Here is a 14,253-nt window from a genome sequence, read left to right as displayed (position 1 = left end):
CATGGTGTTTGGTTCTTGTTTGAGGTTTTGTGTTAATTTTGTCATGTCTGTCCCTCCTGCTCTCCGTATCAGCTGTTTGAACCTGGACCGTTTTGTCCATGACCCTGGATTTGCCCATAATAAAAGTCGCTTATCTCAGCATATGCGTCTGCCTCCTCACTCCCCAACGTTACAGATAAGCTTAGCATCAATGTTATACTGGACTCCTGCAGGCATTTTGTGGCAAGTTATGTACATGTAAATACTGGAAAAAACATAGCTACCCATTCTATAGTAAAATTTTGCCACTGGAGTATGTGTATGAAAAAGGAAAATTATTTCATGCACCATATTATTGGAAGATTTATATGAAGAAAACCAACAACCAGTAACAGTAAAGAACAGTTAGAATGAAATAAAATGACAACAGAGTTTTTTCAATGTGCCTTATGAAGAAGAGTATTCTAAATGCATTCTAAATGTATTCTGAATATGTTACTTTATATGTATTGTGATGAAATACTGAATACATTTATAGCAGTGTGTCTAGTATTCAGTCATCACAAATTTTAAATAGTAGTATTCTGCCCAATGATATTATGTAATGATATGATAAAAAAATAAAATAAGTTGCAATACAGTGCATGGAGTCACTTCTTTTCATAATAATAGCACTTACAGCTGACAAGGGTAGATCTAGCAATCTCTAGCAAAAATGTCTCTGACTATTGATGACATCACTGTGCACCAGCAGTCAGGGAAAAACTGTATTAACAAATAATATCATTTTTTGCCTCCTCCTCCTCCTCCTCACAACACCACCAAATTTTTAAATGAAGAAGCTAGTGCAGAAACCCTCCCAAATACCATATTTCAATCCAGCCTTCTAATTCACATTGATTCAAGAGCCCATGTGGAAAACTCTGTATTAGACCAATTTCCTTTTAAACATAAGATTTTGATGTAGTATATAAACATTGCTGAATTTTCAAAATGTACTATTCACTCCCTAGTCCCATCCTATGGCAGTCCATATGTAGAAACTAAGCTGTAAAAACAGCCTGTTTCAAATGTAGTGTTTTTTGTGACGTCACTAAAACCAACTAATTTAAACATATCTGCCTGTTCAGGGTACAGCAGTTTAGGCCGACCCCTACGCGCTGAGGTTATAAGGAGTGTTTTAGCCTGGAATGCTTTTGGAATGAGCAAAAATACAGAACAGCCAATTAAAACAGAGCTCATTTACACAGACTGGCCTTAAAGGCACATTAACAAAAACAACCTTAGTGCTAGAAAGAGGTTGAAAATGTTCATGAAAAAATCAATTATGAATGGCATAATAAACTGGACAATATTGTTATAGTAATAAATTATTATATGATAATTATTATTATTCATGAGTGGCGTCAGTTTAGACCTTTACTTAGCAATACACACCTGAACTCAGAACAGCCAGTCTTGTGATTTAGATTTTTGTAAGGTTTCTTCTCAGATGGGTCAGATGGGTGATATCTTCCCTCTATCCTGAGATGGAGCAGTTGTGTCTCTATGTAATAAATTTGAATCAGTTCCACCTCTGTGTGTGTTTGTGTATTTCTTTGTATGCTGATTGTGTGCAAGAAGTGCCAGACAGTGTGCACACCATGGGAATGTCATGGGTTATTGTCACTGGAAAGAATGATTAGACAGGGCTCAAATCTTGTAAAGATCAATTCTGTAGAATTAGCGGCAAACCTACGGAATTTCATTTAGAATTCATACTTGTATCAGCCACATACACTACACACAGCTAAGGGTGGGCAATATGACAATGTAGTACTGTTATACTAATGAATTGCATTATGATTCTGGGATTTTCAGAGTATATTGTGACATAGTCAGTGCTTCCTTCAAAAAATGAACAAATTATATGTTGTTTTGTCTCAACAACTTATGCGAATTATTTATTTCGGACCACCAGTTTTTTGTTTTCAGAGTCACTTCATAATGTTGAATTCACAATTTAAAATTCTGCACTTTGGATTTTGACTACACTATGTTGTCATTGCTAATCAGATCTAGGCAGGTTGGACAAAACAAAGAAATTACAAACATACTAACATTAGCTCGATTAAGTGAGAATAAACCAGATCTGTCCTAACAGTGTGGTCTTTCATATACGTATGAAATGAATATAATTTATAATTAAAAAGATACTATTTGCTAAGATATTGCTGGGCCATTTCTCTTGTATCCCAGGTGGTTGCTAAGGTGTTGCTAGGCCATTCCTATGGTATCTCAGGTGTTTGTTGAGGGGTTGCTAGGCATTTGTTGTGTTATCCCAGGTGGTTGGTAGGGTGTTGCCAAGTTGTTGGTATTGGTTCCCAATTAGTTGCTAGAGTATTGCTAGGACATTACTATAAATTCCCAGATGGTTCCTAAGTGGTTGCTAGGCCATTATCTCAGGTGGGTGCTAATGTGTTGTTAGGCCATTGTTGTGTTTCTCTGGTTCTACAATTGGGAAGATTATTCAGTAACTGTGCAATATCATACTACACTCTCTGAAATTTTGCTTAGAACCTCAACATTTGAATGGAATTTTTATGAACATTTTGTAAAGCTTGTCTAACCCCTAAAAGCACACATTTTGGGCAGAGCAAGTATAGGTCAGCTGCATTTTAGGCTGAGGTATTTTAATTGTGGTTTTTTGAGCAGCATTTTTATAGCATTTTTCATTGAAAAGAAATTTAGAAAAGCCTCCTAGAGTTCTGTTTATGTTTTTAGAAGACTGCCGTAGCCTTTGTTGGGGGGTTGAGAGTTATTTTTCACTTACCTGTACACAGCCTTTGGAAGGCTGTTGTAAAAATAGCATCTTTCTCTGTGCTGGTCATGGTTCAGACACATTCTCATGAGGTCAAGAGGTGAGAGTTAGAATTTAAAGTGTGACTAAAGCAAATTGACTCTGAGGAAGAACACAGGGAGAGGTTCACATTCAGAGGAAGGAAGTGTTTGCTAAATGAGGTCATCCATCACTGTCCAGAAACATGCGGACATCTGCCCCCTCTAAATCCCTGTTCAAACAGACAGGCCCGACGTCTCACCGCAACATCTGGTCTTAGTGAAAACATTGGCCATGTTTGCATTTCAACACGGCACAGACTTATTCCATCAGGAAGGAGGGTTACAAGTTGTGACAGAAGTCAAGCCCGCATTATGACTAATGAGGGATTATTATGGAGTATGCAGGTTCTTAACCAGTGCATACTGATGCTTTAAAGAACACAGGCAGCTTGTTGCACAAAACACAATGTTCAACTACACAACTACAATCCAAGAGCAGACCTTTAGGTCCAAAATGTGAGAGGAAGTATTACTTTTGTTGTGAACATGACTGTATGGGCCAGTTACTCCTTTTAGTGCTGTATAAGCATCTTGGCCAGTATGAAGCAGCTACTGTATTATTCAGTTCAATATGATTGGATTATGAAGCCTTCAACATTTGATGCTTAATAATATCTGAATAAAATCTGTACTAAATAAAATTACCAACATTGAACAAAAAATTATTGTACACCATCTCCCCCCATGCTAATTAATTTTACCAGTGTTCTGAGCATCATCAAATAAATATTGCATTACTCTGTAATGTTGATCCCAGTTGATCAGCTCCATAATTATTGGCACGCTTGGTATAGCTGGGTATAAAAGAACATGAAAATATGTCTTTGTTGTAAATTACAGTTCAATCTCACACTGGAAAGAGAGTTATCTAAAATTTTGTTTCATTGAAGAAAAGAAGACAAAATCCCCATACAGATCATGATTATTAACATCCTTGCATTTAATACTTTGGGCAGCATACCTTTTCCTAGAATGCTGGGTAAGACTGGAGAATACAGAACAAGGAATCTGAGACTCCTCAATAAAGAAAAACTCCAGTAGATCAGGGGACTGGGATGGCCATGTCAAAAGCTTGATTCTGTAACCACTGAATCATGTTTGTGTGGTTTTGGCCATATGTCTTGGTTCACTGTCCTGGTGGAAGATCCAGTGGTTTTATCTTTTTGGCTGAGGCAGCCACATTTTTATTTAAAATCTCCTGATACTTCAATGAGTCTCCATTTCACATTATTTTGCATCCCATCAATTTACTACTTTTGTACTACTACTTTTGTACTACTACTTGTAGCAGAACACACACACCACATTTTAGTATTTAGTATTATTTAGTATTTAGCTACTTATTTTATCCTAATAAAAAACATCATACGCAGTGCTGCTTTAAAATATTGGCGAAGAAATCTAGCCTGTGTGATGGTTGAAGCATATTTAATATGTATCCAATATATTACATTTAACAAGTAAATAGAATAGAATAGAAATTGTGCTTCAAAATGCCATTTTGAATGTTTAAGTATATTCTCTGCAGAGGATGGGTTAACTTCCTTTCAGGGTTGTTCTAACTTTCGCGTACAACTGTATATTGATTTACTGTTAGCTGGTTTAGGTAGATGGCATTTAGATATACTTAGATCTTGTTTATTGCCGTATGTCACTGCCTCAAACCTTTTACATGGTGCAGTCCTAATTGTCTGTTTTCGTTTCAGATAGCAGCTGCAAGTGCACTTCTCGGAAATGTTATGTACTTCTGAAAGTGGTGGTATTTCAGTAACAGTTCCCATAGTCAGAAATTATGGTTGTGAAGCTGGAGTGTGGTGTGTGTTTTCAGGCAAAGCCTGCCATTTCTGGTCAGAATCAGGGAGAATACAGCTGATTTTTGTGTGAAAGTACATATTTGTGTGTGCAGACATGAAGACTGTGGATGGTTCAGATTAATCATGTGCCTTAGTGAGAAAACTTTAATTAATCTACCTATGCTCCATCCACACATACTTTTGCAAGGTTGTACAAGCTTCACATAACACTAGCAAAACTCTCTCAACCTAATGAATCTGGACTATGTTGTTGTAACTAAGCAGGTTGGAAATGCTGGATATTTTGCCACAATCCTGTGCAATTGTACATCAAAAAAAGTGCACCTATCCTAAAGGGCTGGGCAGTTTGACAATATTTATTATTATCGGGATAAATCATGTCACAGTATGTCACAGTTTGATTTTCTGTACATGAACACAAACTAGATTCATAGTTTGTCAGAATATGCTTTTCTGAGCATATTCTGGATATCCGCAGTACTTGAAGAAGAATAAGCAACTGCTTGTTTGATTAAAAAGGGATCATAATTAGTCCTCTTTAATTGGATTTTATGCCATAGAGTATATGAAAATTTAAGTACAAATCAGTACAAATCACTGGATTCATAGTATTTGATAGAATTTTTTAAATGTGACATGACTTGGTCCATTCAAACTTTTCAGATGTCAGAAAAAATGAATATCATGACATTTCGTGTGTTGTGAAAACTTCTTGAAGCATTGTAATATTGCATTTTTGCCGCTAATACTCTCCTAACAGTGGGGTATTCCATACACATACGAATAAACACTATTACAAAAACAAATAAATATTATTATTATGAAATTAATAACATATTCTAAATTGAAGTATTTTGACAGAGTTAGAGTTTTAATGTCGTACTAGGTTGTATGCCAGTGTTCTGTGAAGTTTGTCCTACCTCACGGAGGAGCTACAAAAGAATGCATTTGTTGGTGGAGCATGGACAGTGAAGTGCCGGTGTGTGGGTTTATACAAAAGAAGGTTAACAGTGTGCTTTTGTGAGTTCTTGATAAGCATAATAAGGAAAAGATTCTGCTGCTGTGCTCTAAACCTGAGAGTACTTAACCACTGATTTTAATGTGCTTCTTTGTGGGGAAGATGTGGTTTGCGGTAGGATGTGGTGGGCTTGTTGCCATGAGACACTATTTCAAGGATTGTGTTTTTGCTTCCTCAAAAAACACATTGGTTTCTTATTTCTTGAATAACACGCCTTTACATCAAAGCCAGAGCTGGTAGAAGAACAATTTGTGCTATCCTGACCCGTTTGGTGTCTGGTGCCACGTTCCATTCTCCAAAAGGCTGGAAGTAGCTCAGCGTCGTCAGGAAGCCTGGCTGGTGAAGCAGTTGGTGTTGAATGGCGCATAGCTTGTTGGCCTTGGCTGGAGCACTTGGACCTTTTGGTTCTTGGACCAAGTGCTTTCATAGCAAGGCAATGGCTCCAGTAATGATACAAACTGCGCCATTTTTCCTCTGTGTTCTCCAAGGCAGACTGTTCATTTGAATTTCAAAATGAGCCTTTAACTTGGACAGTGTTCATCGGCCTGATTAGAAAAAACATCCCTCATACAGCACTGCATTATATTTTCTTCAGAAACAAACAGCTCCCACACTTGGAGTGGAATCCCCATGCACATTTCCATACCATTCTGGAGCTCTGTGTGTGTGGCACTGCAGTCAATAATCATCATCTCATCATTTGTCCATTCAGTTGGCTTCATTTTTTTTTTTGACTATGCTCTTTCATCGCAGTAAATGAGAGATTTCTGGTCTATTGAGCAGAGCAAGAGTAATGGAGTGGCCATTACTAAATGTGTCTGGCATTCAGAGACAACATGCTCAATTGTTCATTATGATGCTGACAGATGGGTTCTGAATGTGTCTCCAGTCTGTTGTGCATTATATTTTGATATGCTCGACTGGTGTTTCTTGAAATGGTGAAATATCTGAAGTAGAGCAAATACATGGACTCAAATGGAGTCATTAGCAAATTGTTCCTTGACTTTGTCAGTCAACCACACAGTTTTGTGGTTCTCTGTTTGGTGCTAAAAGTTCCCATCATTACTGCTAGGACCCTGTACCTGCGCATGAATGCACCAGTGCATAAATGTGTGTGATCTTACTGCTCTTAGGAAGAGCACTAACACAGAACTTGTGAAAAGCATGACCATGAGGACATAAGGGTAGGACTGTTTGATGTGGACAAAATACCAAATATTTGTGCTTGTATTGCATGTACAGTGCTATATTAAAATCACATTTGTGAACTCTTGACGTGATTTAAGATTTAAATCTGTTTCACTTTTGTTGGATCACCTGAATGCCTTAATTTATGAAAAACACCCAGTCATAAGTATATGGAGTTTACAATCATATCACAACAAGCATTATGTCAGCCAGATGTGTTTTTACTATTGGCTTGAGTCAAATAAATGTAAATAAAAAAGTCTAATTTTTATAGTTCTAAATTTTTAAATGTGTGCTATTACACATTTAGGGAGATGTTTGTTTGTTAAATTAAACTATTACTTAAAGGAAAACTGGCAGTGAAAAAAACATGGTTGTTAAGCTTCTCACAACTATTACATAACCGCCTGGTCACAACAAGCCAGATGTGTTTTCATTAGTTGACCTGAGCTGAATAAATGCATATTTAAAAAAAAAAGAAGCATTTCTTTCTTCTGTCTTTTCTTTTTCTAACTTTTAAGTTCTAACTTCTAAATGTGTGCTGTAAGACGTTTAGGGGGAATGTTTGTTTGTTCATTTGATAGCTAGTACAGCTAATGCCAATTTTAGCATACATAATTGCAGAACAAGTATTTTTTGTGTTTACTCTCAAAAGAAAAATGTAGAGAAAAAAAGTTAATGATTGGGACAGGCCAAGTTAACTAATAAAAATGTAGCAAAAAAAATAAACACACAAAACAAAAATTTAAACACACGAAAACTATACTGTCCACTGCAAAACTGTTTGAAACTAAATGGAATAGCTGAAAAAAAAATTCGTTTTTGGGGTTTTTTTTCAGTGAAGTTGAGTTATCAGTGGATATCTGCTGTGTTTCGCTGTCTTTAAGCACAGCTGAGATGAGGTCAGTGTTCATCATAATACTAAAAACTTAAACTGAAACTAAATAACACTAAAATAAAGAAATAAAAACAGAGGGAAAACTATTAATGCACATTCAGACTAACTGAAACATAACCAAAATGAAAAACCAAATAAAAATGAGAACTAATGAACATTTAAAAACTATAAAAATCCTGGTGCATTTCATGCTAATTTTAGCATGAATGCTTGCAGAACAAATATTTTTCGTTTTGTGAAAAAAAATATAAGCTGTGGTTGACTCTGTGTAAGTGTAGACACTTGTTACTTAGAGTAAAGTGCATTACATCTTCTCATATTAGTAACAAAGTAAAGAGCTTGCTAAGCACAATAGCTTATAAATCAGTTTAGCTGCCTTAGACTTTATTAGTTGCATTAAATGAACAAAACAGAGAGAACGAAAAAATGCTGTCACTATGGTCTTCAGTACTTTCAGTTGAAGAACTTAGTTGTACCACGGCAGCACGGCTTGTCTTCAATCTGCCCAAGTTCAGCCACATCACCCCACTGCTGCACTCCCTTCACTGGCTTCCTGTATCTGCTCGCATCAGATTTAAAACCCTAATGCTTGCCTACAAAGTCAAAAATGGACCAGCCCCTACCAACTTGATGGCAATGGTGAAATCTCAAACTGTACCACGAGCCCTTTAAGGTCGAGTACAGCTCAGCTTGACCCGCCATCCTTCAAGGCGTGTGGAAGACAAGCGTCGAGAATGTTCTCTGTACTGGCAAGTGGTGAAATGAGCTCCCACCGGCTGTCCGACCAGCAGAGTCTCTTGCTGTCTTCAAATGCAGACTGAAGACACATTTCTTTACACAGCACTTAAATGAGCATTGAATTAAGTACTGTTTGCAATATATTGTGCTGCATTTATATATTTTATTGTATTGCACTGTATATTGTAGTTTACTTTATTGTTGAATGCACTCTGTACTGTAGTTTACTGGTATTGTATTGTATTGTATTGCATTGTACAGCACAGAGTTCTGTGTTCAACTCTGTTCCTTTTTTCTGGGTATCTACAGTGACTTTTGTTTCTAGCAGTACCTGAGCTCAGGACTGTCTTTTTCTCTAACCTATTGGTAACTAGCAAAGATACTTTCTCTAGACAGACAAAGCACTTCCCTTTCTCCCTGTGTGGGCTCTGATTAGGATTTATGGCTCTACCTTCTCGCTGCATTTAATTTTGAAGTGGTTCACAGATGTTTCACATGAAAACCCTGTATTGGTTGTTTATCAGGGTATATCAGTGGAATCAGACTGAGATCTGCACTGTTCACTGAAAAACTAAAATTTAAATGAGCCCTGCTCTGTCAGTGAGGCCTTAAATGTCAGTTGTAATATTGTGGTATGTAAAATTGACACCAAATGTTTTTGTTACATTACATTTTTTTTAATTAAATTATATCTTTATCATATACGTAAAAAGTGATTGTTACAGCTCAACATGTTACAGGTATTTTTAATTACAACCCCAATTCCAAAACAGTTGGGACACTTTTCTTTTGGTGAAAGGTCTGGACTGCAGGCAGGCCAGTTCAGCACCCAGACTCTTGTTCTGCAAAGCCATGCTGTTGTGATGGATGCAGTATGTGGTTTAGCCTTGTCTTGGTGAAATACGCATACCTTCCCTGAAAAAGATGTTGCCTGGATCTCAGCATATGTTGCCAAATCCTTTATAATTTATTCAGCATTAATGTTGCTTTCACAGATGTGCTAGACACCCCTGCCATGTGCACTAATGCTACCCCATACCATCATGGATGCTGGCTTTTGAACTGTGTGCTAATAACAAGCTGGGAGGTCTTTAATCTGGAGGATGCAGAGTCCAATATTTCCAAAAAGAGTTTAAAATTTTGACTCATTGGACCACAGGACACTTTTTCACTTCACCTCCGTCTGTTTTAAATGAGCTTGGGCCCAGAGAAGATGGCAGTATTTCTTGATCCTGTTTATATATGGTTTCTTCTTTGCATGATACAGCTTTAACTAGCATTTGTGGATTGCACGGTGAACTGTGTTCACAGACAATGATTTCTGAAAGTGTTCCTGAGCCCCTGCACTGATTTCCAGTACAGAATCGTGCCTGTTTTCAATGCAGTGCTGCCTGACGGCCCAAAGATCACAAGCATCCAGTATTGACCATTGGCCTTGTCTCTTGCGTACAGGGATTTCTCCAGAATCTCTGATCTTTTTATGATATTATGTATGGTGGGATATCCAAAGTCTTCGCAATTTTACAGTTTTTCACAGATTGGTGAATCTCTGCCCATCATTGCTTCTGAGAGACTCTAAAATGCTCGTTATACCCAGTCATGTGAGTTTGTAGCAAATTTCTCCTCTAGCAGTTTTTTTATTAGTACCACTTACTTTTCCAATCTTTTGTTACCCCTGTCCCAATTTTTTGAGATGTGTTGCTGCCATCAAATTCTAAACGAGTTAATGTTTTTAATGAAATGGTAAAATGTCTCACTTTCAACATCTGATATGTGTTCTATGTTCTATTGTGAATAAAATATGGGTCTATGAGATTTGCAAATCATTGCATTTTGTTTTTATTTACATTTGTTTACATTTTACACAGCGCCCAAACTTTTTTGGAATTGGGGTTGTATTTAATGCCTATTATTTTACACCAATTATATCTTGAGGAGCGCAAAATGGCATTAATAGATGGATCAATAGGCACATGCGTTTGTCATAATACTGAAAGCTAAAACTGAAACTAAATAGACAGTTTGTTTACTTTAAAACATCTGTAAAGACTTTCAAAACTGTTTTTGCTAAATCCATAAAATGTTTAAAAAGTGTATATATTTTCAGTATTACAAAAATGTCAGTTGTATCAATGTTAGTCTTGGGACATTAGGCTTTGTCAGTATCCTAATCTGTATTTGCATCTGTGTGTCTGTAACAGGCTACCAAATCTTTGCCTATTTTTGAAACAGAGACAGGTTGATGGACAAATTTTAATGTTCCAGCTTGAGGTGGAAATGAAAACAGCAATAATTCATGGAATGATGCATTACTCATAAGCAAGAAAAGGAAAGCAGAGCCTTGTGGTGGTGGTGATGAATCCAGTTTATTATGAGTTTTTTTATTGTTAACTATTACATGTAGACCTGTTTCCTTTGGCATGTTACAGTATGCACAGCTCAAATACCACTCATTCTAAATAAAAGACGACCACATGATAAAAAAAAGTGGACAGAAAAAAAATACAGTGGAGTGTGCACGAGTGCTGTAAGGACAGGACCTTGACAGCAGTTTGCCACTCATGCCACAGTCACCAGCTGGAAGTGAGGATTAGGGTCTTACATAAAGCAGCGCTGCACTGTGTGTAATATTCACCCAATTGTGTGTGTCTTGTTGAGTGTTTTTATCTCTTTCCATCCAGCCTGCTGCCAAGGGGAGGGGTACCCAGCATGGCTGAGGCTGATGGAGAGAGCAGCAATGGTCAGCAGAGAAAGAAGCCTCCCTGGCTCCAACTCGACATCCCCACCGCACACAGCCTGATGGAGGAGCACAACAGCTTCCTGCAGGTATCCCTTAGAATCCCTTAGAATCCATTCCTTTAACCCATGGAATTGAACAGGCTGTTTTATTCCTGTGCCTGTATGTACATGAGCCCTGTACTGATTGGCTGCCTCTGGAAATCATAAAAATTCAAGTTCAGCCAGTCCTTCAGGATATCTGGTCATTTGAGTTTGGAAAACTCCAGTGATACATGTTCTTTCACCAGAAACAGCAGTGTGTTGAATCATTCTACTCCACGAACTGCACAGGCTAAACTGCAGTAAGCTGAGTGGGTAATGCATCTTGTGCAAAATGTAATGAGAAAATAAGTTAATAAATAAAAAAAATTAGCTTTGGACCAGCAGGTCTGGCGCAACTTCACTGTCCAACAAGGTGCCTGGTAAAAGCAAAAACATTTGATGACTTTATTCAGACTTTATTTGTAACTAATGTGTTTCGGCACACAGGGCTTCATCAGGGTTGAAGCAAATAATGATTGCATTGTTGTTTAAATACACAAATAACAGAAAATACAATAAAAAAAAAACAAATAAAATTACTTAAACACCCATCTTCCAATAAGAAGAAGGTAAGTTACAAAGTCAACCATTAACACAATACACATCAGCTTACAGCTACTAATCTCAAATGAACAACTTTCAGCTTTTACTTAAGACTAACAACCATTCAAAATAAAGAAAAGAAAACTTTTAAGGTGACCCCGACATCAAAATTTTGCACAAAAATTTGCATTAAAAATGCCATAACGAGTTATTTCCCCTAGAGAATGTGTTAACTTATTTTCTCAACAAAACCTGTCATTTGACCAGAAGTGTTCAAACTTTTGCATACTGTAGGGACTAAGGAAGTACATTACACCAAACTCTTCTGCACTCTACTGATGTAGGTACAATAAGGTCAATTATTGTTTATATTATTGCGGTTGCTGAAAGTTACTTTGGTAGATGATTGTCAAGGTTTAGTGCAGTTAGGCACTGCTGTGACTTACTGCAATTTAAAGTATCCTTTAAAATGAGCTGTACTTTAATATCACCTGTGCCTTCACAACATAGACACTATTCAGGCTGTAATTTGATATGATCTGTGTTACACAGATTTGCTGCTGTTAATGTATTTAGTGTGACACTTTAGTATGTGCTCTATTCTCTCCTCTAGCCATGGGCACATAACAGCTTGTACCTGCGCAGTGCCAGTGTGCCCACTGAGAACATCCAGCTCAGATGCCCACCGGTGGACCCCAATGGCTGCCGCAGACCGTCAGTACTGCGCAAACCCTCCATCTCCCAGACCATCAAAAGGTACAAGCAGACACACACACACACACACACACATTTATTTGGTTCCAGATGTCTCTTAATACCCCCGGTCGTCACATGCATCTGTTAAATTCTATCACCAGTACTTAATTTACCATTATGAAGTATTGACCAAACTAGGAATTGGATGATAACCTATAAAAGAGACCTATAAAAGGTTAAGCAAAAGCATATCACATATGTAGAACTGTATTAATCTTATTTTTTTTTGAGCAGTCAAACACTTCATGTATCAGTATATACCAAGATTTACAGTATATACTGTGCTTAATCTGATGTAATCCAGACATCAGATTTGTATGGATTACAAATGACACTTTGACATACTGTGCTGTGTTATATTTTATTTCAAAAGTTTCAAAAGTCAATCACTTTATAGGGATATAGGTTTTATGAAAAAAATATTTTGTGACAAAAACTACTGAAAATTCTGTTTGCATAAGTATTCAACCCCATGTTCTACAGAAGCTCCTCCTAGTCTATATAAAAGAAATATATTTCCCTAATAAAAATTGAATTAAATTATTAAAATTGGCTTACAATTGACCTCTACCTGTGAATTATGAAAGAAGTTCATAAGAAGATGTTTTCTGGATAAAAGACCCTTTAATTCAAGTACCACCCATCAGACGGTGAATCTAAAGGAAAACTGTAAGGCACTGTGGGAGAAAAAATTATGGACAAATTATATATAGCAAAATAATATCCAATTGGAGATCCCAGTGAGCATTGTTGGAAATGGAAATAGAAATTGTAACTGCATCATATCACCCAGGCACTGCCTAAACAATGCTGTCCCTCAAAACTCAGCATCAGAGCAAGGAAGGGGCTTGTGAGTTCAGTGGCTGAGCTTCAAGTAAGGGTACACCAGTCAGCTCTCCAAACAATGAGCTTGTATGATTCAAGATTCAAGAGTTTTATTGTCATGTGCACAGCAGAACAGGCAGTTGCACTGTCCAATGAAATTCTTACTTTGCTGTTCCTCCATTCACCATATATACTCTTAAGAGAAGAAAAAAAAGAAAATATAAGAATAACTCTAAAAAACCATAGTAAAGGTAAAAGCAAAAAGTGTACAGTATGTGCAAAGTTGAAATAAAATTAAAGTTACATGTGCGTATGTGCAAATAAGTGTAGAAGCTGTTCATAAAGTGCATCAAGTGACAGATGTAAACAGTAAACAGTAAACAATATTACTCTGTGCAGTAATAGGTGTAAACAGTATTGTTCTAACAGCAGCAGTACAGTGCAGGTAAGGTGCAGTTGTGCAGGGAGATATGCTAGATAACCTGCTTCAGTCTGCTAAAAAAAATTAAGCTTAGCAGAAACTTCACCTTTCAGCAGAACAGTGATCCCAAGCACAAGGCCAAAAAAGCACAGGAGTGGTTGAACAACAAAAAATGTCTGCTCTACAATGGCCAGGTCAAAGTCCAGATCTCAATAAAATTTGAAAAAGTATCATCTATCTCACCTGAACAACCTGGAGCAAATCTTCCAAACAGTGTGCAAAACTGGTAGAAAGTAGTTTTTCTAGTATTTGATTTTTAAAAAAAAAGGTACTAGTCCGAAGGGATTGAGCACTCATGCAAGCAGCATTTTTC

At 37.1% G+C, this 14,253-nt stretch overlaps 1 protein-coding gene across 2 annotated transcripts in view; it reads left to right on the top strand.

The window, feature by feature from the left end:
* rhbdf1b (rhomboid 5 homolog 1b (Drosophila)) overlaps positions 1–14,253 on the top strand; it is a 53,202-nt gene that overhangs the window by 18,287 nt on the left and 20,662 nt on the right. For both annotated transcript variants that reach the window (XM_017705520.2, XM_017705519.2), the window contains exons 2-3: positions 11,197–11,341; positions 12,492–12,634. In XM_017705520.2, coding sequence (XP_017561009.1) covers positions 11,225–11,341; positions 12,492–12,634 — 260 coding nt within the window. In that variant the 5' untranslated portion in view covers positions 11,197–11,224. The remainder of the gene's footprint in view (positions 1–11,196; positions 11,342–12,491; positions 12,635–14,253) is intronic.

Source organism: Pygocentrus nattereri, chromosome 13 (assembly GCF_015220715.1).
Source record: "Pygocentrus nattereri isolate fPygNat1 chromosome 13, fPygNat1.pri, whole genome shotgun sequence".
Lineage (NCBI taxonomy): Eukaryota > Metazoa > Chordata > Actinopteri > Characiformes > Serrasalmidae > Pygocentrus > Pygocentrus nattereri.
Note: the sequence above shows the minus strand (reverse complement) of the source record. Positions and strands in the feature narration are given on the sequence as shown.